Source organism: Caretta caretta, chromosome 12, assembly GCF_965140235.1.
Source record: "Caretta caretta isolate rCarCar2 chromosome 12, rCarCar1.hap1, whole genome shotgun sequence".
NCBI lineage: Eukaryota > Metazoa > Chordata > Testudines > Cheloniidae > Caretta > Caretta caretta.
In genome coordinates, this window is record NC_134217.1 from 4,164,641 (window position 1) to 4,192,124 (window position 27,484).

The 27,484-nt window shown below is 54.2% G+C and overlaps 1 protein-coding gene across 4 annotated transcripts in view; it reads right to left on the reverse strand.

The window, feature by feature from the left end:
• Positions 1–3,465: 3,465 nt before the first annotated feature.
• The window catches only part of ST3GAL2 (ST3 beta-galactoside alpha-2,3-sialyltransferase 2), an 85,132-nt gene continuing 61,113 nt past the window's right edge, over positions 3,466–27,484 (reverse strand). For 3 of the 4 annotated variants that reach the window (XM_048816854.2, XM_048816856.2, XM_048816855.2), the window contains exons 2-7: positions 24,671–25,955; positions 18,235–18,428; positions 11,349–11,528; positions 9,942–9,987; positions 9,188–9,307; positions 3,466–8,063 (exon numbers count right to left, since the gene is read on the reverse strand). In XM_048816854.2, the coding sequence (XP_048672811.1) occupies positions 7,890–8,063; positions 9,188–9,307; positions 9,942–9,987; positions 11,349–11,528; positions 18,235–18,428; positions 24,671–25,000 (1,044 nt within the window). In that variant the 5' untranslated portion in view covers positions 25,001–25,955 and the 3' untranslated portion in view covers positions 3,466–7,889. The remainder of the gene's footprint in view (positions 8,064–9,187; positions 9,308–9,941; positions 9,988–11,348; positions 11,529–18,234; positions 18,429–24,670; positions 25,956–27,484) is intronic. The other variant, XM_048816857.2, reaches the window with a different exon arrangement.

The following is a 27,484-nucleotide window of genomic DNA, read 5'->3' on the forward strand; positions in this document are numbered from 1 at the left end:
GGTCAAGCCAACTCTCCAACAAGCATGGGAGGCGGCCACTGAGATGCCCTCCCAGCTCCAAATCCTTGTCAGCCAGCTAGTCAGGCCAGGAGCCCCGAAAGGGACAGCAAGGAGGTAGCCAGATCATCTTACCACCAGGGTCTCACCACCCTCTCTCTTCCCCACTGCCACTGGGCCCCAGTCCTGATTGGCCACCACGTCAACCCACGAAGTAAGGTAGGAATGGGGCGAGGGAGGAAATCAAGCTGAGAATGGCAGGCAAAGCTAATCTTGCCTTGCTAGGCCACCTGCAATAGTTTTCTTCTGGAGTGCCATGACTGAACAAACAGCCACACGAGAGTAGCAGCAAGCAAAAGGCAGGGACCAGAGTAGCTCAGCTGTGAGCACATTAGACTGAAGGTCCCTGGCTCAGTCCTGGACTTTGGCATGCCTCTTCCATCCAGGGTGTCTTTTGCTGGTGATGCATTTTGTGGGAGTGCAGCTGCGCCCTTTTAACCAATGAGAATTCCTGGTCCCCAGCTCCTGAGCAAAGGAGAGTGTGTGAGCATATGCTTCTGCACCTCGGTGGCCCACCTGACCTTTCTTTCTTGCCTTGCTCAGGAAGGCGAGGAAAAAGCAGCTCTCCTTCAAGCCAGAGTCAAATCGGCAACCTACAACTGACTTCCCAAGCCCCCACTACAGCCCTCCACTCTGCCAGCTGAGCTATCAAAGGGCAGCAACAGCAGGTTCTTCCAGGTTCGCCCAGAAGCAAGTGGAGTTTCTGTCGTTTAGTGGTTATCACATTTACCTAAAATGCAAAAGGGCCCCAGTTCAACACCAGACAAAGCCTCTCACTTTTTGCAGCTCCCTTTGCTCTCCGAGGAGATGTGCCCCTTTCTGCCGCTGGCTTGTACCAGGGATTCCCGCTGCACGAGAGACAGCAGTAACATCTGCCTGGGCAAGCTGGAAGCGTTAGGCCGGTCACCTCTGCGAGGCTTGTGCATTGGCCTCCTCTGCCCTGGGAGGCTAGCTCCTCCCGCTGGCTCCTTTGCTCCCCTTGGCAAAGGAGGAAGTAAGGCAGGCTGGGGCGAAAGAAGCAGGTCACCATGAGGAAGGCAGGGCAGAAGCTAAGCGCCTCCATGAGGCGAACGGGGCTCAGTCGAGTGCCACCGTTCCTTCTGCCATAAGCTGTGGTGGTGCGGTTGGGCCCAGGGAGCTCGAATCGTGTTGCTGCCTCTTGCTGGGCCAGGGAGGGCGACTTGGTACCCAGGAGAAGAAGGGGGGAAATGGGTGGAAGGAAGAGGAAGCAAAGTAGAGTCTGAGTCAGCGTGGCCCAGCACTCCTTTCTGGCCCAGCTGGGTGCTCCCTAGTGGGCTTGCGGGGCTGCCTGCCAGCCGTGGGCACCCGTGATCCAGAGGGAATCGCTGCTCCTTTCTGGCTGTCCCGGGGCCCCATTGATGGGTTGGGAGAGGGCGGGGGGACTGGCTGTGAGTGAATGAGCTCCTGGAAGCCCCAGCCTGCCCCTCAGGGGCCTGAGTCTTCTGCTTCTCCCCTTCCTTGGGGGCACCAAGTCACAAGCCTGCCCAGCATGTGCTAAGCCTGTGTGTGGGGAGTCTGCTGCTGGTGGGGGGCAGGGGGCTATTTGGGGGGAAATCTTGGAAAGAATTCTGGCCACCAGGTCAACTCATTGGGTCGAATGGAGCAAGCTTGTGGCCTGGTGACTTAGTCCTGAGGGCCAGCAGCCCATGTTGACTTACCTGCAAGTGGGGGAAGTGGCCGCAGAGGCTTGCCCTCCCAGGCCCTGTGCCCCAAATCCCTGTTGGCAAGCCCCTCAGGCCAGGAGCCCAGAGTGGGCTGGCAAGGCGTTGGCCAAATCCTCATCTCACGACTGTGGCCCAGCACACCTTCTTCCCCTCTGGAGCTGACCAGCACGTCTAACTATGGGGGTGAGGAAACAGGTCAATCTGAGGAAGACAGGCAAAAAGCTAACTTGCCTTGCTCAGCGTCTTGAAATTACTCCTGGGGGAATTCTGCATGACTGCGCACCCCCAGAAAATGCTCCCCCCGGCCAGCACCCGTCCCTCATCACTTGGCTGTGGCTTTGGCTCAAGAGTGACTCAAAGGGAAGGCTGTCAGCTGGTCCTGTCCTGCCATGGCTGGTCCTCAGTGCAGACCAACTCCCAGCCCTGTGGATCAGAGATGATCACAGCTCAAGGGGCTGCAGCTGCGAGGTAGTGACAACAATGACTCGGCTAACAGGACAAGTGGGTGACATTTGGTTGGGGTTTGAAAATCAGCTCTGCGGGACGGTCAGTGATCCTGAATGATGGACAGTGCATGTCTGTCAGCTCTATTGTGGTCCTGCAGTGGGATTGTACAGAGACAGGACATTGAAAAAAATCAATTGTATCAGCTGTGAATCATAATCAGGTCTCCCACAAAGCACGGTAATAGTCTACTAATGAATTACCGATGCTACCACTAAGCCACCAGCCTTTCCACAGCTTATTTGCGGTCTCACTGACATAAGACATGCCTATATTTCTCTCTCAAGAGTGGGAGAATCTCCTACACTGGAGACAGGGCTCAATCCCCAGCCCTTGCAGAGAAATCGAATTTCTGTACAGCTAGACCTGGAATAGCAACTGTGGGGAATTTTTTGCTAACATTTCCTAGAACAGACAAAGCCTGAAAACGCAGAAGGGATTTTGCAAGAGAGAAATTAGACTTTGGCCAGGAATAATTCCCTGGGTCTTATGGAAAGTAATTTCTAACATTGGTTGAATAGCATTTGTGTTATGGACAAAGTGAACAGCTCACTTTGCCTTATAAAAAGATACCAGACTATTGAATGAAAACTGTTGAATTTATGTTAGTCATTAAATGTGCAGTAATCATTTCAAAAGGAATCAAATCCCCAAATAAATTAGAACAGAGCCCTATGGGTATTTCCTCATATTCTGTATTGTTGAAGTAGCATATGTTTATTACAAGAATTGGAATGGCCGACCTAGCAGGTGTTATGATAGGATGGTTTAGGTGAGTGTGAAAAGAACTTGTGAGATTGTATTCTTAGGTATATTGGGTAGGAATTAATGTATGTAACGCTTTGCATGGAGTATGGTAAGGCAGGGGTTTTCAGGCCCTACCCAGCAGATGGACCAGAGAAGGCTAGCGTGAAATCAGAGCTTTGGCCAATCTGACCATCTTTCCTCATTAGACTAGTGACTTCCAGCTACTGCTCATCTCCAGCTGAAATACCATGCGACACCAGAGGCCTAAGGTACACAGATGCCAGGAGAAGGAACAGATACAGATTTTATTTTGTACAACATAAAATAAACCCCATTTTTCCAACTGTGGCACATGAAAGAAAACAAACCCCTTCAAGACAGCAGAAGTGCGCATAACACTGAAACCAGAGGGCAGGGGAGAGCAGGCTCAGCTTTGCAGGCTGCTTACAACAGAAGGAGAGGAACAGAAGGCTTCAGATTAAATCCTTTTATTAACAAAAACAAAACAAAACAAAAAAAAGTTTTAAGACAGTCGTGTGTAGAAGTAGCAAAGTACACAGAGGCTATCGGGAAGGCTGCCAAGCTGCTTTTCAGACTGGTTTATAGGAAGAGTGGATGAAGACAGGGCTGGACCATGAGTCACCTTTACTAAGAGCCAAGCGCTGCAAGGCATCTGGAAGATGACCGTAAATTCAGTAGGATACCACAGGACCCATGGGTGCACCACAGAGGAACCCTCCATTTCTCCAGATGGTGGTAGGATTTTGGGCTCCAGTCCACCAGAGATGCACGTGAACAGCCTCACTGACTCGAATGGAGCAGCATGAACCTGAGCATATGCAGGAGGAATCTATGCAGAATTGGGACCTTGGGTCGTCTTTCAAAGTTCCTCAAGACTGAACCACCCTGGACCAGCCATGAATTGACAAACTTGCTCTCTGCAGCTCCCAGCATGTCAGGGCTGCTCCGATCCCAGCATGTCAGGGCAGCCCTGACTAAGTGCAGAGCTATTTCTGAACTGTTTTGATCGTGATGGAGATAACAAACTGGGGCAGTCTCAGCTGAATCCAAGCTGGTTCCACTAGTCTCCTCTCCATCTCTGCTCCATTCTGGAAGGCACCAGTGCACCTTGCCCATAGCCTCTGTGTAGTTTCCTCTATGTACAGTACAGTGGTATTTGTAGAGAATGGCCTCCACGTTCCCTTTTCCGTGGGGGTGGGTTGCAGCATGCTCATGCAGGCGTTTGTTGGCCAGTCTGCCAAGGAAAGAAGTGTTAGCAAGTCCTTGTAGCAGGGTGAACTAAAGATTATTTTCCAAGAACTAACTGGAAAATGGAATAATTCATCCTCCTACAGGACTGGCTCTTGGATTCGAGACCGCATGGAAACATCCCATTTGTTGGTAGGGTGGCTCCTGTCACTCCTTGATTGTCAAGCCAGTCCTGCCTCTGCCCATGAGCCAGGAGTGAGACCAACCCTTCCAAAGACAGCAACTGGATTTTTAATCAGGTGCTTCTCTCATCCCGTTGCACCAGCCAGCACCGAGAGCAGCAGCAGGTTTGGAATTGCAGCAGCAGCTCCAGAAAAGGCGGCATCTGGCAGCATCTCTACTCTCCCCACGAGTGGCATTTTTCAGCTAACCCCAGTACCTTGCTCAGATTTGTTTTTAACATGGCAGCATGGAAACAATGAAGGAAGCAGCCAAGACTGCCACTAAAAGCAGACATCGACATCCTGGCATGGTTCGTGAACCCCAGACACAGCATGGTCAGTGGGTGGAGTCCAGTATGACAGACAGTATGTGATTCAAGGCACTCTTTGGTGCTCATGGTTTGTTTTTTATTTCTAAAAAAAAAAAAAAAAAAAAAGATACAGAGACTGGGCTTGCACTAAATCACATCTCCCTCCCCTGGTTCCCAAGAAGAGAGAGGTGCAGAAAGAACACAGGTTTTACTGTCCTGTCAAACACCCCAGCATGCAATGACTTGCTGACTTTTGGTTTCCAGTACACTATTACAAGCCTCAGAGGGTCACTACTATGGAGTTACCTCTTTTGCCCTTGATTATCCAAAATGACTGCTTGGCAAGCAGGTCATGTGATTGCATGACATCACAAGCAGAACCTTTCGTTTTTAAAAACGGCCTCAGACCTTCACCAGCCTCACTTCTTTAGAGCCCTGTAGACTGAAAACAAGAGCCATCTGTTTGGCTGCTGTAATAGGCCCAAGAACGTACATTTCACAACTGCAGAAGAAACCTCAAAAACGGGAGAGACTGCCATACAGAAAAGTCACAGATACAAAAAGAACTCCCTTTCCCTATCATAATTTCTTTAAATAACTATTGCAAAAAGGAGATCTGGCCACTCTGGGCCCTGTGTCTCCCAATACCACACAATCCAACTATGATACAAACCAGAATAAATTATTCCATTCTATACTGTTTGGCATGATTGCATTTTATTTAATTAATCAGATACCTACCTGAAAAACCCAGCCAACCAAGAAATAAGAAGCCATTCTCCTTTGATTTAGCTAATACCTGTGAGAACATTTCATAGCTGCAGGCTTTGCTCCCTAATGGAACACACCCCAGTTTGGACCAATCCCCCCAAACAAACAGGGAAGCCTCCTCTATAGTTGGATGAGGTTATTTCACTCTCTCTTTGCATCATACCGCTAGGCCAGGAGCTCTCACTTAACTGTGTCTGTAGCCTTAAACCCCACGAAGGCAGAGCGCAAAGCAGGGACTGGCTTAGATGGCTTAGGTTGGGCTCCAGTCCAGTGGCATGGTCCAAGTCAAGCTAAAATGAATGCACAGGAAGGGCAGGACATCCCTATTGGGTGAGAAGAGTTAAGGGTACGCAAAGAGGTCTCGGCTTGCGAAAGGGATCCTGTGAAAGTCAGTGTATGAGATACTCCTTCCAGTGGTTATAAGATTTCACAGAAGCCTTTCCCATTACCTTTAACTCAGTCTCCCGCCCAAAGGCAATTAGTCCACGGATGAGTCAAATCCTAGAGGTCAGTCATGATTAAAAATGGGGCAAGCTCTTCTAGATTTGGGCCGTCTAGATTTAGTTTTCTATTTTTAAAGACACTTCATTCACCAAAGTTCTAAGTGTTCTACAATTTGCTCTTTCATCTTGCAACAGAAAGGAAATCTATTTTTTTCTTTATCTAGTGTGCAGAAGCACCCCCAGCCCAAGCACTAATGTTGTGATCTCCATCAAGGACGGCCCCCTACCTTGATTCAGATAGCTTTCAGCTGGTGCCTCCCTAGCAAGTTCTCTACAAATCCATCCTCCCAGCTCCTTTCTAGTCTTCCTTTGATGCCCACCAGCCAATTCTCACTACCTGTCCCAGCTCTCTCTTTGCAGGGGCAAATTAGCATCAGCAATGCTGAGAAGCAGCCATCTAGAGAGAGGAGAGTCTCTGCCCATAACATCAGCAATGAGATCAGCTGTCTATCTGCTAGGACAATCCCTTCGCCACAGCTTAGCAACTAGCCATTTGGCTGGAAGTTGCCACCACAGCTTCATTCTGATGTGAGGATGAGCTGGGCAATTTACAATGAACCTGGAAAAGCAGGATCTTACTCAGCCACGGGCCACCACTTCCCTGTCATCATAATTGGTAAAAACACCGGCTTCTTGCAAAGACAAGGACTGCTTGTTGCAAGAACATGCTCTGGTGGAAGAGATAATGGAGGCAACACTTGTGGGGGAGGGACTGGTGTGGGGCGGTAGGGTGTGGTTCTAGATTAGAGAATTCCCCCTTCCCTCTCTAAACCCTGGTGGGGTTGGGATGGAGATGGGGAAGCGGTCTAAGACACAGGCTCTTCAGATTTCTTAGCTGCCTTTGGCATGGCTTCTCTTCATACCAGTCAGTCCTAGAGCAAGACACTGCTCCTTCTCACGGGAGTAAAAAGGCAGACTCCAGGCTTTAAACGGAGGTTCCCCCTCTTTTCCTTTCCTCCCACTTATTGAGACTAGCTCCCGACAAACTTTAACCACTGACCAGTCTCAGAAACTTGCAGTCTGCCAAGACCCTACATCAGAAGCACCCAAATGCTGCTTCTCCACCAGGGCAGGGTCTTCCTCCCTCTTGATGTTTCCAAAGGCTTTAAAATCCTCTGCTCAGCAAGAACTCTTCTCAGCAGGCTCCATTCCGAATGGTTTGGACCCAGCTGGCTGTCAAAAAGCCAAGAACCACCCGACACCTCTTCCTCTAACTCTCTCATCCCCTCCCTTTGCCAAGCTGGAACTTTCCCAGTCAAACTGATTGTGCTGACACGCAAAAGGAATTGACTGGCTGCTCAGCATTTTGAACCAGATTGTACAAAATAAAGTGTCACTGGAGCCTAAAAGGAGACATTAAAAAAGGCGACGTTCACCTGGGTGTTTCATGTAGAAACCAACCCATTCCATAGGGTCAGTCAGCGCTGACGCTCACAGGCTAGTGTCATTGCACTGGGAGATTGGGCCAATGGGGAAAAGAAAATCTGATTGGTCGAAACATGCAGCTTGCCTTCAGCCTGTGGCCATGATTGGTTGGGCTTTGTTCTGAAATTATCAGGATTGGTTTTAAAAAAAGAGCAGCATTTGGTTTGACCATGAGGAAAACCGGGCTGGAAGCCTCCAACGTAACCAGGGGCCAGTTTTCTTTGTAAATCCTTTTCATCCGAAAGTTTTAAACAAAAAGAAGTTTCCTTTTCTCTCTAAACATGATTGGCCGGCAGAACCAAGTACCCCCACTTGGCCACTGGTCAGGTGGGTCTCAGAGCGAACCCTGTAGCTCATTGTGATTGGTCGGGGATCTGTCACAGCAAGGCCTGTGACAGCTGTCCCGTCACTTGAAACCTGATTCTGAAATGAAAGCCGAAGACAGAGCCCAGAGCATCAGTTGCCGCGGTAAACGTTGATCTTGCTGGTTTTCACCAGCATGTCAATTATGTGCGCCTCAAAGTCCGCATCGTGCACTCCGGTCTTCCGGAACTCCCCTGCGTAGCGATTGTTCTCCCAGTAATGGTGCCAGTTGCCCCGGCTGTCTGCCCCGAATCCAAAGACATTCACCTGCCGCCAGAGATGGGGGAACACCAATTACACCAGAGCTGGGCAGGAAGCAGCACGGGGCAGGAAGGTGCATTGTGGGTTTTTCTGCCTGCCTCTGACACATCAGGCATTAGCCAAGGCTGGACCCAGGATGCTGGACCAGTGCCTGATCCAGCCTGGGAAATCCTGCACTCCGGTGTAACATGGGAGCTAACATGGTACATGACAGCAATCTACTCAGGGAAGCCTTTCTGTGCACCAGGAATTCGGAGTCATCATACTGAGATATGTGCGGACCATCGGACAGAGAAGTTGATCCCACAAGCAACCTCTTTGCTCCAATTTAAAGTCTGCATAACCCTGGATATGCAAGGCAGGTCACGAGCACGGCTTCATTCTGTAGTTTGGTGAGGCATGTCAGTGGCATGGGCTAGAATTAAGGTCTCTCTAGCTTTTAAGATTGGGTCACAGTTTGAGAGTGGGCACCACTGTGCTACGTAACACTGTGGGAGGGGAGGGGGGGAAAGGTCTCTGGCCTGGGTCATGCAGGAGGTCGGACTAGATGATCGTGGCCCCATTTGACTCGGGATCTCTGAAACACGGAAGGTTTTGTCTGCATTTTGCCTGACTGAAGAGATTCTAAGGGGCGGCTAAGGAAAGGTATCAAGTGGCCCAGTGGGCTTCAGATAAACCCTGGGAAGAAGCTACCCAAAGCAGAACCCTCAGCCCAGCCCGAGTAAGAAGCCCTGCCACCACTCCTGGCAAATCACCACCACTCCCAGAGGGAGCCGATGCTTTCCCCAGAGTAAGGAAGCCTGCAAGTCTGACGCGGAACTTGGATTGGCTTTTTCAGGTCATTTCAGCACGAGATGGATAGACAGAAGCAGCAAACTGCTGTCTAGGAGACAGTCACCATTGGCAACCACGGGCAGACTTTGGCAACGCTCTGCTGCCGTGCAGGGACGCTAGGCATGGTACCAGCTGCATGAAGATGGCTAGGACTGAGTGTTACTGGCCAGTGCCCTGCTGGACAATTTGTCTCTTGCCAGCGTAGTGAGGTGGCGAGGGCAGGGGAGGGCATGTCACATGGAACCCCAGATTTCTGGCCCTGTCCCGGTGGCCTCACCAACCATTCCTGAACCCACCTCATCGCAAACATGAAGCGCGAAGAATAGCACTAGCATCCCCGTGGAGGGGTATCGCCCGTGGTGCTCTGTCCACCTGTCGTGAATGTATTTGAAGAAGGCTGGGTTGTAGATCTGCACCTGCAAGAAAGCCAAGGTGCAGAGGTCAGGCTATGTAAATGCTCCCTAAAACCAAACACAGGGAGGGGGAGAAGCACATGGACAAGTAGCTCAGGAGTGTAGTCGGGTCTAGAACCTCCCTCCTCTGATGGTCAGAAACGGTCTTCCAATTTGGGCACTGCAAAGTCAGTCCCACATTGCTTGGTTCTGCAGGAATCTGGCATGCTCTCCCAGTACTGACCAGCTCCAGGCCACCCCTCTCACAGGGACACAACTGAATGCAAGATCAGCTTTGGGAGCAGCAGAACATGGTGCAACCTTTGGAAGAAGGCGACCCCCGAACCACAAGAAGCGAAGAGTCTGAGATGTTCACGCTACCCCTCATTGTGAAGATACAGCAACATCCTCTGGCTTCTAGCTACCCCAGAGCCCATGCAGCGTTGTCTGCACCAGGGATGAAGCTGTTGGACAAAGACTGGGCTGGAACGGTTGCCCATGTTCTCAGTGCTGAAGAGCCAAGGCAGAGTTAAGGGGAACGCCCCAGAGGGGACCAGGAGTGGGGGTTTCTCTAGCCAGAAAGATGCTGAGCAGGGTGTTCTGCAGCCTCCCTGCAGTCAGGACTGGGCTAGGAAAGGGAGCCTGGAGCCAGCCTTACCTTCTCCTTGTCCACGCGAAGGAAGGGCTTCACAGGCGCATATGTGCTGGAATAGGAGAGAGGCAGATTATCGCCGAAGCCACACAGCACTCCACAAGGCTTTATCGTTAGAGGGTACACACAAGGCACGGCACAATTAATGGGAGAAGTCAGTCACTTGCGGCCCAATTCAGGAGGGTACTGCAGCACATGCCTGGTCCCACTGACATCAGGTGCAATGCTCAGGTGCTTAAGGTTACGCACATGCCTAAGTACCACCCTGAATCAGGGCCTTTGAAACAGGGATCCAAGCCTGCCAAGGTCCCCTTCTGCCCTGTGGTGAGGGGGAACTGCCAATGCACTCCTCCTTCCTCCTGGGGGGAGACAGACAGACCCCCCACTTTAGAGATGGGGGAACAGAGGTCCAGAGAGATTATGCATTTCCCCCACCATTTCCTTTTGTTTTCCCTGCATTTACCTTCCAGTCACCTTGGCAATGGCTTCTCATTCTAGTATTATGGGATAGTGTTAGAAGGAGGTGCCCTTCCGAATACTTAGGTACCTCAGGCAGTACCACACCTTTCCCCTGGAGGGCAGCAGTGAGGGGGCCCTCCCTGCATTAGGAATGGTTCCAATTCACTCTGTGGGTAAAGCAGCGAGGGCGAGTTACCAGCCTGTGAGGGCATCTGCAGAGGGTGGCAGGCAGGGATTACTGCAACACTCGCAGGGGCATGCTCTGCTCAGCATTAAACAAGCTTGACGGGGAGAGACGAGGTGGAAGAAGAGCTCCTCAGAGTCTCCCCAGGGCACCCTTCGCACAGTAGGCGTTAAAGGGTTCTGGTTCGGGATCGCACATTCTCAGTGGCCTGGTGCCCCAAATTAAGTAGGCAGATGCTGTAACTCTCCACCCAGTCTGTGGCTCCCAGTCAAACCACCGGCTCTCGCCCACCCCGCCCTCCTGCCTTCCAAGGGAGTTCCGTGCTGGCGAACACTACCAGCCCCGCAGATCGAAGTCCCCCGTTCCGAGCACCGAGCAGGCCCAGCTCACGCAGAGCCTGGCCAGCCTCCCCAGCAATGTGTCCTACTAGCTAGTCTCCTCCCCCACCTAGAGGGGCTGCCACCTGGGGCGTGCCCTGGGCACTTCTAAATACCACAGAAAGCTGAATGAGAGGCTCATTTAGGGCCTGATCCTTTGCCCAAGGAACCAATGGGAACATTCACACTACTGGCTTTCAGTGGTGCAGAATCGGACTCTTAGCAGAAGCATCACAAGACGGTGGCTTCTGTTCATTACCAGCCCTGTACTGGGAGCCAGCAGCCCAATGGGGACAGGCTCTGTGACCCCCACGTGGTGCCAGAGGGGCTGGCACACAGCATCACAGAGCTCGCTGGCCAAAGGCGTGTTTCTTCCCACAATTGGCTACTCACAATCTGATCTGCCCGGTCGACAGGGCACTCGTGATCCACAGCAGGTCCAGGGCTTTGAAGGGCACCAGCACGAAGCTGACGTTGGCAGGCAGGTTCTTGGCACTCTCTGGGTACATGAAGTGATGGGTGGTCCTGCCCCCGACATCTGCTTCAAACCCCACTGTGGGGGCCTGGTTCATTCTGCAGAGAGAGCAACCGAGTCGTGACCTTCAGGTCATTTCCACAGAGCAATTGGATTGGTTAGACACACAGGGCAGCAATTAGAAACTGCAATCCTGCGTCAGCTAGGTACACTGGGTATGTGCTTAGTAATCAACGCAAGGAACCCTTTCTATTCCCTCCCCCACTGGTCAGTCTCCAGCCTTGGTGCCGCATTAATCGAGGGCTTATTATTTTCAGCTGTCTCCTCTTTTCTTTAAAGACAAAACAATTTTTTTGTAAAGCAATCCCAGCTACAATCCTGCAGGGTTCAGAACGGCACGATCCCGAGCCAGCATACCTACACCTGCGCCTCTCAGGCACACAGCCAGGGCCCGAGCTGGAGCCAGGCTAAACCCCCACAGCAGCCTTTGAACATCACCCGGAGTTTCGGGAGCTGAGCAGCCAGCCCTTAGCTGTAACACGACGTCACGGTGAGCAGTGTCAGTGCGACAGAGAGAAGCAGGACTGCGGTCCAGCAAACGTTCACTCAACGCCAAACTGTAATGCTGCTTTTAAAGCCACGGTTTTCCACTTTGGGGCAGGGACTATCTCACGGTCGGTGTTTGTACAGCACCTGGCCCAGTGAGGCCTCAGCCTCAACAAGTTATAGGAACAGAGACACTGCCAGACTGGACCAGGCCAGGGATCCATCCCAGCTGAGAGCAGCCTGGGCTAGATGCTTCAGCGGAATGAGCAAGAGACCCTGCAGTAGCAACTATGGGAGAACTCAGCCCCGGGGAACGCACTTCCCAACTCCCAATATTCCTCAGTGCAGACCAGCTCCATGGGCCAGAGTGAGTAACCCTGGGAATTTAACCCCCTTCCCCGCAAAAATTGGCCGAGTTCTAAATAACGAGGGCAGGGCAGGACAGTCATACAGAGCGATCTGAATTTCTTGGCAAGATGGCACCAGTCAAACAAAATGTGGTAAATATGTACACCCAAATGCAAAGTCATACACCTAGGGCCAGGACTGCAAGGAAGCCAGATAGGAGACTGTGCCCTAGACAGCAGTGACTGAAAAAGATTTAGGGGAGACATGAGCTCTCGTGTGATGCTGTGGCCAAGAAGGCTCGCATGATCCTTCTTGTACAAGCAGGGAAGTGCAGAGCAAAGAGGTGATTTTACCTCTGAACATGGCATTGATAGGACCGATACTGGAATCGTGCATCCAGTTCTGGTGTCCACATTTTAAAAAGGATGTTGAAAAATTGCAGAGGATGCAGAAAAAGAGCCACAAAATTGATCTGAGAGCTGGAGAAGACACCTTAGAGCGAGAGAGTTAAAGAGCTCTGTCTGTTTAGCTCGTCAAAAGGCCAATTGCAAGGTGACTAGATTAGCATGCAGGTACCTTCACAGGGAGAACATCCCTGACACTAACAAAAAGAAAAGGAGTACTTGTGGCACCTTAGAGACTAACAAATTTATTTGAGCATAAGCTGGTACTAACAGGGTCTTTAACCGAGAGGAGAAAGACTGAACGAGAACCACTGGCTGGAAGCTGAAGCCAGACAGAAATTGGGCACAAATTCATAGAATCATAGAATATCAGGGTTGGAAGGGACCTCAGGAGGTCATCTAGTCCAACCCCCTGCTGAAAGCATGACCAATCCCCAATTTTTGCCCCAGATGCCTAAATGGCTGCCTCAAGGATTAAACTCATAACCCTGGGTTTAGCAGGCCAATGCTCAAACCACTGAGCTATCCATTCCCGCATCAATTGTTCCCAGCCAGGGTGACTAGCTGAAAAGTGTGCATCCGATGAAGTGAGCTGTAGCTCACGAAAGCTTATGCTCAAATAAATTTGTTAGTCTCTAAAGTGCCCCAAGTCCTCCTTTTCTTTTTGTGAATACAGACTAACATGGCTGCTACTCTGAAACCTGACTAGCAGGGTGACACTGCCATGGGAAGTAGGGGGTTCTCTATCTCTTGATGCCTTCAGATCAAGGCTGGATGCCTTTCAGGAAGATCTCATCAAAGTCAAGTTATTGGGCTTCATACAAGGCTATCTGGGTGAAATGTAATGGCCTGTGATACACAAGTGATCAGGCTAGCTGATCTAATGGTCCCTTCTGGCTGTGAACGCTATTAATATAGGAACTCAATGGCTCTTGCCATCAGCAGTCATGATGTCACGTTTCTCTTGTGACTTTGCTCTTTTCCGCCATCCAGAGCTCCTTGCTGCACTGTACCAGGTCACCCGAAGTTCAAGCTGCATTTCACCACTACGCTGCAGCAATGAAGCAGGAATTGGACAAGGAGACAGTTTCTGGAGAAGCCCAGGCTGCACGTGGAACGTGACTAACCCCATATATGTTCTGTTACACACACACACGCCTGACAATGCAGGCTTTAATGACATGACCACTTTCCATGCAGCACTCCTGGCTCATTTTGTGCAGGATGGGGCAGTGCTCAGATAATGAACAGCTATGGGCCGTTCTGACTGCCATCCACAGGCCAGTAACCACCGCCCCCCAAACAAACAGTGCCAGAGGCTGCTGGCATGATGACATAAGCTAGCATGGATCCCTGATCGAGCCATTGCGGGGACTGGTCTCTGCACCATGCACAGGCCAGCCTGGAAAACTTTCTCCGTGAGCTTCCCTGAGGATTGGCAATTAGACAGGGCAGTAATAGACAATCTTGTCAGCGTCAGGAGCTGGTTTCTGGAGCAACGTCCTAACGGAAGGATCGATACAATTCCTCTGGGGCAGCGAGACTGCAGCGAAGGTGGAGATGGAACGATTCCTGCCTCCTGCAGCAGCTGCTGCATTCTGGTTCCAGCACTGTTCTCGGCTAGCTACATGGGGGTGGGGCCCTGCCAAATTCATCGTCCATTTTGGTCACTTTCACTGTTGTAGGATTTTAAAAATCATAAATGTCATGATTTCAGCTATTTAAACTCTAAAATGTCACGGTGTTGTAATTGTAAGATCCCTGACCCAAAAAGGAGTCGTGTGGGGGATCGCAAGGTTAGTGTTGGGTGGGGGTACTGCTACCCTTACTTCTGCACTGCTGCTGATGGGGGCGCTGCCTTCAGAGCTGGGCAGCCACAGAGCAGCAGCTGTTAGTCTGGCACCCAATTCTGAAGGCAGCACACAACAGCTGCCGCTCTGCGGCCAGCCAGCTCTGAAGGCAGCAGACGTAAGGGGGGCAATACCGCCCCCCAAATAACCTTGCGACCCCCCTGCAACTCCCTTTTGGCTCAGGACCCCCAGTTTGAGAAACACTGGTCTCCCCCGTGAAATCTATATTGTGTAGGACAAAAGCACACAAGACCAGATTTCCCAGGGGGAGAGCAGATTTCATGGTCCGCAATGCGTTTTTCATTCCTGTGAATTTGGTAGGACCCTACGTATGGGGCAGGAGGAACAGCTTGATTTTCAGATACCAAGCTGAGCTGGCAGGTAGAGTGAGTTTTGTTCTGTCTTAGGTGAGTGAACGGCATCAGAAAGTCAGAGGGAGAGTAAACAACAGCCAGGCATTTCTACAGCGCCTTCCATCCCAAAGGCTCTTCGGGGCTTCACGAACCTTTACAGGTGCAGTGCAGCACCACTGAGAGGCAGCTGCCACAGGACAGAGGACGTTGGGCTGGCAATCGACTGGCAGCATCCTGCATAACAGTCAGGTAGAGCAATGCACACAGTGAGGGCGGATTCTGGTCAGCGATGGCTGGGTAAGCCTCTGCATTGATGAAGATAGATGGGACCAGTTATCCAGGCAGACTGCCAACCCTGTCTTGCAGCTGAGATTTTGGGGAGAAGAACATTCCTGATCACAGCCCTACTTCAGAAGCTAGGAATGTTTCCCCAGGATTCTCCCAGAAAATTACACTGCACAATCTCAGCGCTTAGCACCCGACACTCGCTGCAGAGGAGCCTGGAGGCACAGGGTAGCCTCCCATGGCATCCAAGGAGCCCTGATTGGTCTCAGAGCCCTCACCTGGGTTTGGATACTTTTGGAGCCATAATTTCCCATGGCTGCGAAGCTCCAGTGTTTTTGATAACCCTGGGTCAGCATTAACTTAGACAGGGACCTCTCCATGCAGCTGAACCTTCCCAGCCCCACGCAGAGTCAGGGTGACATCCTCTCTTGTCCCTCCACTTCCCTTGCAGAGCAGCAACTCCTCATGGGAAGCTTGTCCCCACGGGCCTCCCTCCTGCATATAGGACAACCTGGCCCAAATATACCCTCCCTGATCCTGGGCAGTCCCAGGGCACACAGAATCCAGCCTCTGCACAAACACAACCCCACGTGTGCCAGCAGCCCCAGGGCCGGGATTTATTGACTCCTGTGTCAGAAGGCGAGCTCCAGCCGGCAGAGGACAAAGCCAGCAGGAGTGATCACGGCGGTGAGACAGCAAAGGCAACTGGGCCACATCCAGATAGAATCACAGACTAGAATCACAGACTTTAAGATCAGGAGGGACCATTAGGATCGTCTAGTCTGACCTTCTGCACAACGCAGGCCACAGAACCTCACCCAAAACAAACCCCTGACCTATGTCTGAGCTATTGAAGTCCTCAAATTGTGGGCTTTCCTCCTGCTAGCTGCTAAGGGAAGAGGGAGGAGGAGAGTCTATGACAGGAACAGTGATGCGGCCCTAGCTACGCCGTGGTGCGGAGCCAGGCCTGGCCAGGGAAGGGGTTGGAGAAAAAGCGCGGGGAAGGGAGGTGTCTGAGAATGGCAGGGGAATGGCCAGGTGTTCTAGCTGCTACTCAGGGTCATCCAGTGACCAGCTGAAGGGAGACTGATGAAAATGGACAGCGAGTGGCTGATCCACCTGGACCATTCCCCCAAGGCTCTTGGTAAGAGGCCTTCGGGCTTCCCAAGAGGGGAAACAAGCATGCGGAGCAGGGTACGCAGCAGTGGGGTTTTCAAAAGGGTCCAAGTGACTTAGGAACACCAGCTCCACCAGGACTTGTGCTCCCCAGGTGATTCAGGAGCCTCTGAACCCATCTTCCAGAGATTTAAAGAGCTCTTGGGCCTATGTGGGCAATTGCACCCAGCCGTTCTTATTTTTGGGGCCACGTCTTTCGGGCACAGAGCATGGATCAGAGAGCAGAGCTGTCTCAGGATGTAGCTGGACTAGGAAGCGAAGGCTGGATGGAAGGAAGGTCCTCTCAGCAAGGTTAAACACCATGGAGGCCAAAACACCCAACCAGTGTCTACCCCGCAGCCTCCACAACTGCTGCCACGCACAGCAAGTGAGGGATCCCTGGTCCCCCCAGTGCAGAGATGGGCATCACGGCGGGGCATCAAGAAGGAAGGAGGTGCAAGTCCCCACCACGAAGGCGGATGAGCCAGTGCTAGATCGGCCAGCGGCTATAGATTTGAGGGCCAGTTCGGCACATCGTGGTCATGTAGTCTGACCTCCTGCACCACCCTGGCCAGGCGATCTCTGCCAGCGATTTCTGCACCCAGCTCAGCGTGTGCTTCAACCAGAGCATGTTGTGGCGTCTCTAACCCTGGATGCTTTTCTACTGGTGATCCTGAACATTGCAAGTAGCCGACTCTTTCCGCCCTGAGCCTGCACTGTGCCACCAAAGCATGCTGAGAAACCTGCCTTTCCACCGCACCCCATTGCGGGAGGCCATGGGGAAGTTGGGTACAGAGATTTTATAGTTCCGCTATTTCAATTATAGGTGTGCAGAAAGGTCTTTAAAAGAATGGAGAAAGATTGTTCCTCCCCACCACCACCATTTACTAAAAAGGGCCTGAGTACTTGGCTTGAGCCTCCCAGTCAGGCTGAGGGTGAGTATAGGGAGCTGGGAACTTGTGAGCGGGGAGCAGCCGCCTTCCCTTGTAGCTGCTGGGCTAGGGACTCATTCCCATTGTAGCTCTGGCCCCACACCTGGCCTCCGAGGGTACATCTACACTGTATTGTAAACCCAGGGCTGAGGGACCTGGGCTTGTGGTTCACGGCATGGTGAACCTGGGCTGACAGCTGCTGGACACAGGTCTCACAGTCATGCTAAGACCTCCTGCTCGGCCCTGCAGCCACACTATGAAACAGGGCTTGGACCTGAATCACAGCAGGACTCGGGCTCTGACTCACCTCCTAGCATGCTCCTAATGCCTGGGTGCCGAGTGATTCGGGTCAGCCAGCAGACTGATGTGTCTGTGGATGGAAGAGGCTGTGGGCTCAAACCTGAGTCGCAGCCCGGGCTCAGTGTGCTGCACAGACATACCCAGAGGGGCTGCGACCTGACACAGCCGGTGCTAAACACTGCAGCAGCAGGTCAGATGCAGCCGCCCCTCTGCACACCCCTGCTTTCTCGGCAGGTCCCAGCCTGGCTGCCACTCGGCGTGCATGCGTTCTGCTGTTTGTCACAGAGACAGCCGCCCCCCAGCGACACATGACAGCCCCCATACATGCAGCTCTTCCCCTGCCCAGCGGCCATGTCCAGAGACTTGAGCTGATGAAAGGAGCCTGGAGGCAGAGGGTTCACCCCGCACAGAGCCAGGCCCGAGTGAGAAGGGGGCTCAGCTGCCTGGAGGAGGAAAAGGTGCTCTGAAATGCAGGCAAGAGCAGCACGTGTGGGCAAAGTGCTCCCACCTAGTTTGCTCAGACATTATCTGAAGCAAAAGCCGGCCCAACGCTGAGACCGTGCCTCCGCCCCCAGCTCACCGCCCCATGGGAGCCAGCCACAGCCCCTCCCCAGCAGCACTGGCCACCCACCTCATGACGAAGTCATGCCTGTCGATCTCTCGCCCGTAGCCAGAGCCGCGCAGGTTGCCCGAGTTGCCCACCACAGCACAGCGCCAGCACTTCCTGGGGTCACGGAAACCATAGGGGTTCTCGCCCGGCACGATCTGGAAGAGCTTGTCCAGGACTTCATTAGTGTTGTGGGACTTGAACTGGGGCTGCAGCATCTGCGGAGACACACAACGGCCAGTGAGACGTCAGGCCGGGAGAGGTTTCTATAGCACCCATCTCCTTGGCACCCAGCCCCAGCAGCCCACCTGGGCTAGACAGTCCTGCTGCCAGGCACTGCTCAGACTGCGCCCATCGACATCCGACTGGCAGCCGCTCCCGGGGCACTGGGTAAAGGAGATGGTGCCAGCCTCAGCAGCAAGCTCCAATGGGCATGGGAGCAGCATGAACAGCGGTCCTGGGACAGGACTAGAGACCCCAGTGGTGGTGGGGGAAATGGGAGGAGAAAGGAAGGGGGTGAGGGCTCTGGTTGGGCTCCGGGGTGGGGCCAGAAATGAGGAGTTCAGGGTGTGGGAGGGAGCTCTGGGCGGTGGAGGGTGAGGGCTCTCGGCTGGGGATGAGAGGTTTGGGGTGCAGGAGGGTGCTCCAGGCTGGGATCGAGGGGTTTGGAGGGTGGGAGGGGGCAGGGCTGGGGCAGGGGGTTGGGGCCGGGGGGAGGCTCTGGGCAGTGCTTACCTCAAGTGACTCCCGAAAGCAGAGGCTCCTATGGAGAGGCTCGGCCAGGTGGCTCTGCATGCTGTCCCATCCCCAGGCATCACCCCTGCAGCTCCTATTGGCTGTGGTTCCCAGCCAATGGAAGCTGCGAGGGCGGCACTTGGGGTGCGGGCAGCGTGCAGAGCAGAGCCCCCTGGCTGCACCTATGTGTAGGAGCTGGAGGGGGCCATGCCGCTGCTTCCAGGAGCCGAGTGGAGTGGCCCCCAACCCTGATCCCTGGCTGGAGCGCCAGAGCAGGGCAAGCCCCAGACCCTGCTCCCCAGCGGGAGCTTGAGGGCCAGATTAAATTGGCTGGCAGGCCGGATCTGGCCCGTAGTTTGCCCACCCCTGTGTTAAAGGAAGAGAAACATATGTTCAGTCTGGGCCCAAGACTTCTGCACTGCCCCTCAACCCCTGTGCCTTTAAAGACAAAGTTAAAAGTGCAAGACCTTGGGACGGCATTGATCCCATCAGAGGCTTGGCAATCTGAAATACAGCTTCAGCATTAAGTAGGCTTTGCTGCAGCACCCAGAGGGCCCAAGGGGATTACTCACCCTGCCTGGGTTCAACCCCCCGGCTGGATAACAAGCCAAAGCAGTTGGCACACAGCTACCGCACATCAGCCACTGCTACTCCTGTTCAGAGTCTCTCTTGCAATTGGGTGGTTGGGGAAGCCAGCGTGAGCTGTGCCTAGCTGAGATGATGCCCCATGTGCAGCTTGGGTTTCTTAAATACTTTGAACGGACTGTAAGACTTTGCATTTAAGCCAAATCCTTTTGAGACAAAAGCGTTTTGGAGAGGAAAACCAGCAACATCAGGTTTCAAATTATTTGCATTTTTAACTATGCTGTTTCCTTCCCTGTGTCATCTACACTATTTTGGCTTAGTAACATGGGAAGGCAGGGTGGGGTTTTATCTGGTTTTACTTCTGAAGATGGAGCTTACGACCAGGATGGTATTATGGGGTTGTCTGTGACAGCAGGGCTGGACTTGACCACCCAAGAGGACCCTTCCAGACCGTGTTCTTATGTTTGAAAGCTCTTTATTCGGCACCATTAAACAGGAATACAGAATTGCCAGGCTGGATCACACCCAAAGCCCATCTAATCAATGTTCCTCCTCCAGCAACTGCAGGGACCCCAGGATAGGCATAATCTGCCTACACATGAGGTCTCCTCCTGGTCCCTAAGCCCATCTTTTTACAGTTTTCTCCCGGCTTGGACAGCAGAATTGAGCTAATGAAGTCACCCTCTTTTCCAGTGCACTGCCCAGCCAGACTCTGTCACACTCGCGTGGCAGCAGGCTGGTTTGCCAGCACTGCAGGGGAAAGTTCTAATGAAACCCATCGCCAGCCAGATGGAAGAGTGTCGAAAAGGACGGTTCACATAGTGCCAGGGGCAGGCCTGGTGCTTCGGAGACAAGTGAGACAACGAGGGACCCAGTTCTCACTCACACCGTTCTTAACTCCGCTCACTTCCTTATTCTTGAGTTACACCCACACACAAGTGGACACGGGCCCACCCTGCTTAAAAACACAATCACGCTGGAGGGCAGGAGGCTCTAACGGACTGGGCATCAGGCTCGGTCTCTGCAGATCTGGGGTCAGCTCCCTGGCTCTGCCACAGATTCCCTGGCTGACCCTGGCCAAGTCTCTCATTTCTCCCTGTGCCGCTGGTTTCCATCTATAAAACAGGGGTGTTAAGGAGGAACTCAGTGTTTGTGGGGCTCAGGTACTGTAGGGATGGGAATCCTCACAGGTCCCAGCTGGCGATTTCGGTCCACGTTGCCCTGAAAGCATCTCATATGAAGCACCTGCCTTGTTCTGCCCAGCAGTCAAATGCAGCAGGCTACAGAAAGGGAGGCGGAAGGGCAGCCTGGTGCGGAGAACCAGAGTGCCGGCTCGGAGACACCGTGCTGGCCCTGATACACCCCCAGGGCAGCCGTGAAACACGCTGTTGTGCCCGCCGATGGTTCCAAGCTGAACCTCTCCCGTCCCTGCAGAGGGATGCTCTCCTGAGCTCCCACCCATCAGCCTGGCCCAAGAGCATCACTGGCTTTTATACCAGTCACTGAACACCCCCCGGATGGTAAGAGTTTGCAGGACCAGCTAGGTCATACTGGAGCCAGCGACTGCGGTGGAGCAGCTCCCAGTTCCTGTCCCCCCCATCCCAGCGTGGGGACTGTCTAGGAGTAACACTGCATGAGGGCAATCATCAATAGTTAAACAGCCCAGTGCTCCTGCTCCCATGGCTAGACTCAGCTGTCTGAGGGAAATTAGGCCATTCCACTCCAGCAGCTGCTGTGTGGTCGGCAGCCATCACCTCCAGCGACAGCCCCCAGTCGCAAGGGGTGCCCAGACAGGCAGCCGCAGTGCTGTGGAAGCGGGCAGGGTCCAAGGCAGGTTCTGCAAGGGAGACACTGCATGCTGCTCTGATGCCCAGTTAGCAGCGCTCCCCTGGATTGCTGAGAGTCAGGAACATGCCAGTAAAGCTCCTGTGCTGGGCAAATAACCACTCCCGAGGCACTCTCCGCAGCACAGGAGACATGGGCGGGAGCGAAGACGGTCAGCGCTAACAGAAATTCCAAATGAACAATCCAGCCGTGTCAGGGAAAGAGTGAGGAGCACTCTATTGCCCCGGGGATTAGGGCACTCACCTTGGATGTGGGCACCAAAGTGAGTAATTTAGACAGAGTGGAAACAACGAGGAGTCCTTCTGGCACCTTAGAGACTAACAAATTTTGGTGCCACAAGGACTCCTCACGGTTTTTGCTGATACAGATTAACACGGCTACCACTCTGAAACCTGTTAGAGCGGGATAGCCTGAGAAAGCTCCATCCCAGAATAGCCCATAGCCCAGTGGCCAGGGCTCCCTGCTGCAGTGGGGAAGAGCCAACCTCAAAGCCCTTCTCCACATCAGGCAGTGTGGGGGGGGGGACATGAACCCAGATCCTCCCCTACTCATGGGGCTAAAGCTCACAAGGGTGGGGCCCACCCTGGCCATTTTGGGAACCTGGCTTGCTGTTGGCAAAATGCCTGAAAGTTGAAACTAAATGTGGGGGTCAAAGAAAACATTTAGCCAAAGGAGACATTCTGGCTTCTCCCATTTGGTGGACGCGATTCAGGGAACTCGGCAGGAATTCACCAATACTTTGGGTCAGCCCCAAACTGCCTTTTTCAGCAAACAAACCGTTCAGCTGAAAAATGTCACCCGGCCCTACCCGTTCACCAACCGCAAATCCAGGGCTAGCGTAGGGAGAGTGGTGGAGGCGGGGCCCTGTGGGGAGGCAGAGTTTGCCCCCTTCTCATTTAGGAGCCTAGGTTAGTTTATCCACTAAGCCACTGGAGTCGGGCTCTCGGGGCCTGGAGCCAGCATCGGGTTCAACTGCAAGAAGAGCCCCGGTAACGGAATGAGCCTCCTGTGGTGTACTGAGAGCCCACGCACAATCACTAGCAGGGACGGGCGGGAGCACCGGTGCTCTTGTGGACTCCCAGAAAGGACATGGGAGATCCCAAGGATGAGAGCAGACTAAGACTCTCCTTCTGCTAGCTCAGCCTGAGCCCCTCCGCTAGCAGCTGGGCAGCCTAGGCTGTGCCAAAGCAATAGCAGCCTCTCCATTACACAGCCCCGGCAATCTCCGCACAGAGCTGTGCAGCAAGAGGCAGCGAAGGCTGCGAGCCCATGGACAGAGGGCTCATTGCCCAGAGCTACTGGGCAAAGAAGGGGCTACTGCCTCCATGCCACCTCTTGGCCACTAATCCTGGAACATCAACTAATGGCCCCGACAGGAGGGGCAGGACAGGTCCCCGCAGTACAGGCCAGTGTTGCACATGGAGCAAGGAGAAGAGCAACCCGAATGGAAGCTGGACAGCTGGCTGGAAACCCAGAACCAAGGCGTCTCTGTGTCATGGTCCCCAAATTGCCTGTGGCACATGGCACCCAGCAGCAGGGCGGCTGCTGGCAGCAGGGCAAGATCTAAAAAGCAATGCTTTCACGTTGGCATCGCCTTTCCCATGTGCACAGGCAGCAACACCAGCAGCAGAGATCTCCTCACTGCCCCCCATGCCCAGCAATCCCTGGCATCTTAATTGGGTTTCAGGACATCAGCCTCACACCTAGCCAGGTGCTCCCACAGCCCCTGTCATCTGCATGAGCACCAAGACCGTCTGCGCCAGGAACGTGCCAGGATTCTCTAGCCAGGGTAACAGGGAGATGGGATCTTTACTTGCTGCACGGTTAAAGCACATGAGACCGGATTCATAGACACTAAGGTCAGAAGGGACCACTATGATCATCTAGTCAGACCTCCTGCACAACGCAGGCCGCAGAATCTCACCCACCCACTCCTGCGAAAAACCTCTCACCTACGTCTGAGCTACTGAAGTCCTCAAATCGCGGTTTAAAGACTTCAAGCAGCAGAGAATCTTCCAGCAAGTGACCTGTGCCCCATGCTACAGAGGAAGGCGAAAAACCTCCAGGGCCTCTTCCAATCTGCCCTGGAGGAAAATTCCTTCCCGACCCCAAATATGGCCATCAGCTAAACCCTGAGCATATGGGCAAGATTCACCAGCCAGATACTACAGAAAATTCTTTTTGCCTGTCTCCAGAGCAGAGGGGGTCAATCCCCGACAGCACACGCTAGGAACTGGGGTGGGGAGAGCAGGGGAAGCCTTCAGCCCATGCGAGTTGACGTTTCATAGATTCATAGATATTAAGGTCAGAAGGGACCATTATGATCATCTAGTCTGACCTCCTGCACAATGCAGGCCACCGAATCTCACCCACCCATCCTGCAATAAACCACCCCTCCCCTCCATGGATACATTCATCTCCCTGCGAGGTGAGGTTCACCCCATTTTAAGCTGGGGAAAGAAAGGCCAGCAGAGTGACTCACCCAAGGCTAGGGAGCATGTCAATGGCAGATCTGGGATGGGAGCCCAGGGGTCCCGATTCTCTGCTGCCACATGCACTGGGGTGTGACTTTACACCTGTGCCGGCAGGGCAGAACGGCAGAGCTCTGCTCCCTGGTGGAAGTGACTTGATGAGAGGCAGGCAATGGAGGGTCAGCTCCAACTGCCGGCTGTGCTGTGTGCACTAACCACTAGACCACGCTGCTCCCCACAGGCTAGACATGGGAGCGCCCCTACTTCCCCAAACTCCACTCTCTGTTCAGTGCACCCAGCCCCAGGGAAGGCAATGGGGCGGCACAGGGGTCAGAGGCAGCGCCCAGCCTGGGAGAGTATCATCAGGGGGGCATGAGCTAGGAGCACAGTTGGGCTCAGTACCAGCAGGGGCTCATCTCGTTGCCCGATGGCCAGGGCCCATTTGATCGGGAGGCCCCGAGAGCCAGTGGAGGTGGCGCCCCGGCAGGCCACTTGCACAGAGACATGTCATAGATTAGAACTAGGCTGCCAGCAGGTTCTGGGCCCCTAGAGGGGAGTGGGTCAGTCATTCGAGCAGGCCAGGGAACGCGGCCTGCCCAGCAGCATGCGGCCTCCGGGTGGCTGAGACAAACTGCAGGGAAACAGGGGCTGAGCACTATTTCCAGAGCCCGAGCTGCAGAGCGGGTGGCAAGCGGGCCAGGGTGAGGGCGGCTCTGGAGTAGAGCACGGACCGGAGGTGGGGGGGACGAAGAGAAGGGGACTCCCTCCCAGCGCGAGTGCTTGAGATCCACTGACCCAGGGCCTCCTGGCAGGGGCTCACTCACCATCCACCACCTCTGGACATCCAGCGGGAGCTCCATGTTCTCCTTGGTCCACACCGGGGAGATGCTGCTGTCATAGTGGCTGGTGAACCACTCCGAGGCCCCTGCGTCCCCCGTGCACCTGTGGCAGGTGCAGCCCTCCCCGAGGCGCCTGGTCTGGCTGAGGCGCTGCATGCCGGCGTAGCCGGGCACCAGTCTGACCCGGTGGAAGCTGCCTGGGCTGTCGGGGTCCAGGTAGGCCATGCTGGGGTGCGAGTACGTGAAGAGGAGAGACATGACGAATACCAGCAGGAAGGCGGTCGAGAGGAACCAGAACCGCAGGGAGCACTTCATGGTGGAGGGGGGAGAAGAAAGGACCACCCTGCCGGGGCAGGGGTGGGGTCACTGGGTCCGCTGCGTTGGCTGCTGACGTCCCAGCCGGCCTGTGCCACCCTCTCCGTGGCAGTGGCAGAAGGGCATAGGGCAGGCTAGGAGGCACACAAAGCCAGGGGGAAATACACTGGAGATCAGCACAGAGATGCGTCCGGCTCCTTGGGGGCTCTTTAGTAACCGCAGGTGCAGTCACGGCTCTCTGGATGCTACAGAGCCCAGCTGGGCCCCAGATGCTCCGTTACAAGCCAAGGCGGGGATCCAGGGAGCTGCTGGAAGTCTGGCTGCCAGGCCCCGTGGCTCTTCGCAGAGTCCCCAAGCTCTGGATTAATAAGCAACAGGAGCCCTGGTCTCTCATGGGCAAACAGCTCCCCTCTGCCTTGAGCCCCAAAGGGGAGCCGTACTTCTCATCCCCTGCAATCTCTGCTGGCCCGGGGAGTGAAGGGAGCAAGTCTTGGTGCACGCAGACCCAGGATCTAGCCCCTTGTCTGCCGGTCACCTGCTGCAAGACTCTGACCAGGAGGGGGAAGAAAAATGCATCTCAGGGGAACTCTGTGTAAGGGGCTAGAGAGCCAGGTTCCCACTGCGCCTTGCCTGCGCCTGGCTGGCTGCTGCTTTCCATCAGTGTCTCCTCGCAGCTGAGGGGGCCTCCCCGGCTCTAGTTGCCTGGGAGACAGCTGAGCTCTTGAGGAGCTCCACATCTGTAGCAGGCCCGGGAACAGCTGCAGCTCGGTGGGGGTCTCTCGATGGCTCCTGCTCAGCCCTTCCACAGGCTCTCAGGAACCCCCAGCTGGCATTCAGCTGCAGCCTCCCTCATGCTCTCCGGAAGCCAGCCTTCTCCGCTGTGCAGGCCTTTCAATAATCCCCTGGCAATCTTCCCCTGCTGCTCGGCTGGAGGAGCTGCTGCTGCGACAAAGCCCTGGAATTGCAAGGGGGCAGGGATGGGGGAGGAAAGAGAGATTAAAAAAAAAAAATCATTAACAGCAAATAAAACTAGCTCCACTGCTAAGCCTCACAGAGCCACCACAAGCCTAACTCACCAGGGGGCAGCTGGAGCCTGGCAGCCCTCCTGGGGCTGGTGGAGCAGAGGAGAAACTAGATGAAGATCTTGGTGAGCGGCCAGGGAGGGCCTGAAACATGCCCCCTTCTCCCAGTCCTCCCCAGGCTCCGCCTGAATGGAAGACAGCCATGTACATGGTAGGCCATGTGGGAGAAGAGGAAGGGACACCCCCGCTCCGAGACCACTTTGCATGGGTCTCTTGTTCAGTTTGGCACCGGTCACAAAGCGCAGGGAGGCTGGAGGTCCCTGCGTGAGTCAATCCCGGGAAATCCCCCTCTGCCCTCCCATCACAAGAGACATAGCACGGTTAGGAGCGGTTGTTTGGAGAGGCCCAGGGCTTTCACAGCAGGGGTACTGCAAGCCAAGACTGAGCTGCGTGGGGAGCTCAGCCCTAAACCAGAAGGGGGCGCTGTAAGGTCAGGTCAGAGGCCTCCCGACAGCTGTCTGGGGGAGGAGCTGGTGCTAAGCAGATCACCTCCTCTGTGTAGGTAGGTGCACTGTATAGGGAGCCCCTCACTGCCTGGAGACCCTGCCCCATGCCCCGACCGCATAGGTCCCGTTGGAGCCAGCAGGTGCGACTGCCACCAGAGTTCAGGTTAGCGACGTGCCGTCCGCCTGCACAGGTAACACACTGCTTCTCTGGGCTAGCCCGTGACCACCTCCAGAGGGTCAGCGGAGTCACTGCAGCTCCTGGGAGACGCTGCTCGGGCCCAGCTGTCAGGATGGAAAGGGCAGCCCCCAGACCGGCAGTCTGTCACAATAAGACCATGCTTCTTTGGAGGCTCTTTGATGCCTACCCTCCCCGGGTTTGCTGGGACACAACGTGAACCCGCTCCTCACACTCCTCTCCCTGCTCCACCTGGAGGCTGCTCGTCAGCCCCCCACTGCAACACCCGAGGCACTAGACACACTCAGAAGCAGGGCCTGACCCAGATCCACAGAGCCCATGGGACTCAACCCCCTCCCCCCACAGCAACCTCCAAGACGTGACCAGCGTTTCCGGTGGACCTACCCCTGCCAGGAGGAATATCCCTGCCTCTGCCCTAGGCCAAACCAGAGCAACCAATGCCACCAGCAGGCAAAGGGCTCTGGCTACAGATCATTCCAGGGAAGGCGCTGCCTATGCATGGAGCGGATCAGGACTGGCTAATGGAGGGATGAGCAAGAGTTATGGTGGCCACGTGGCTCAGGATTGGCAATGGTGTCTAGGACCTTTCACTCCTAGGTGGCCAGTTCAAACCTGGCTCACATCAGTGGCCGCCCCACCTCAGAGCCTTTTGGGTGATCTTAGTCCAGTTCCTCCTGCATTTGAGAAGAGAGCACGCTCCTCAGAGATGCAGGAGGCCACATGCAGCAATGAGAAGAGAAGGGGGTCAGGTGCCAATCTG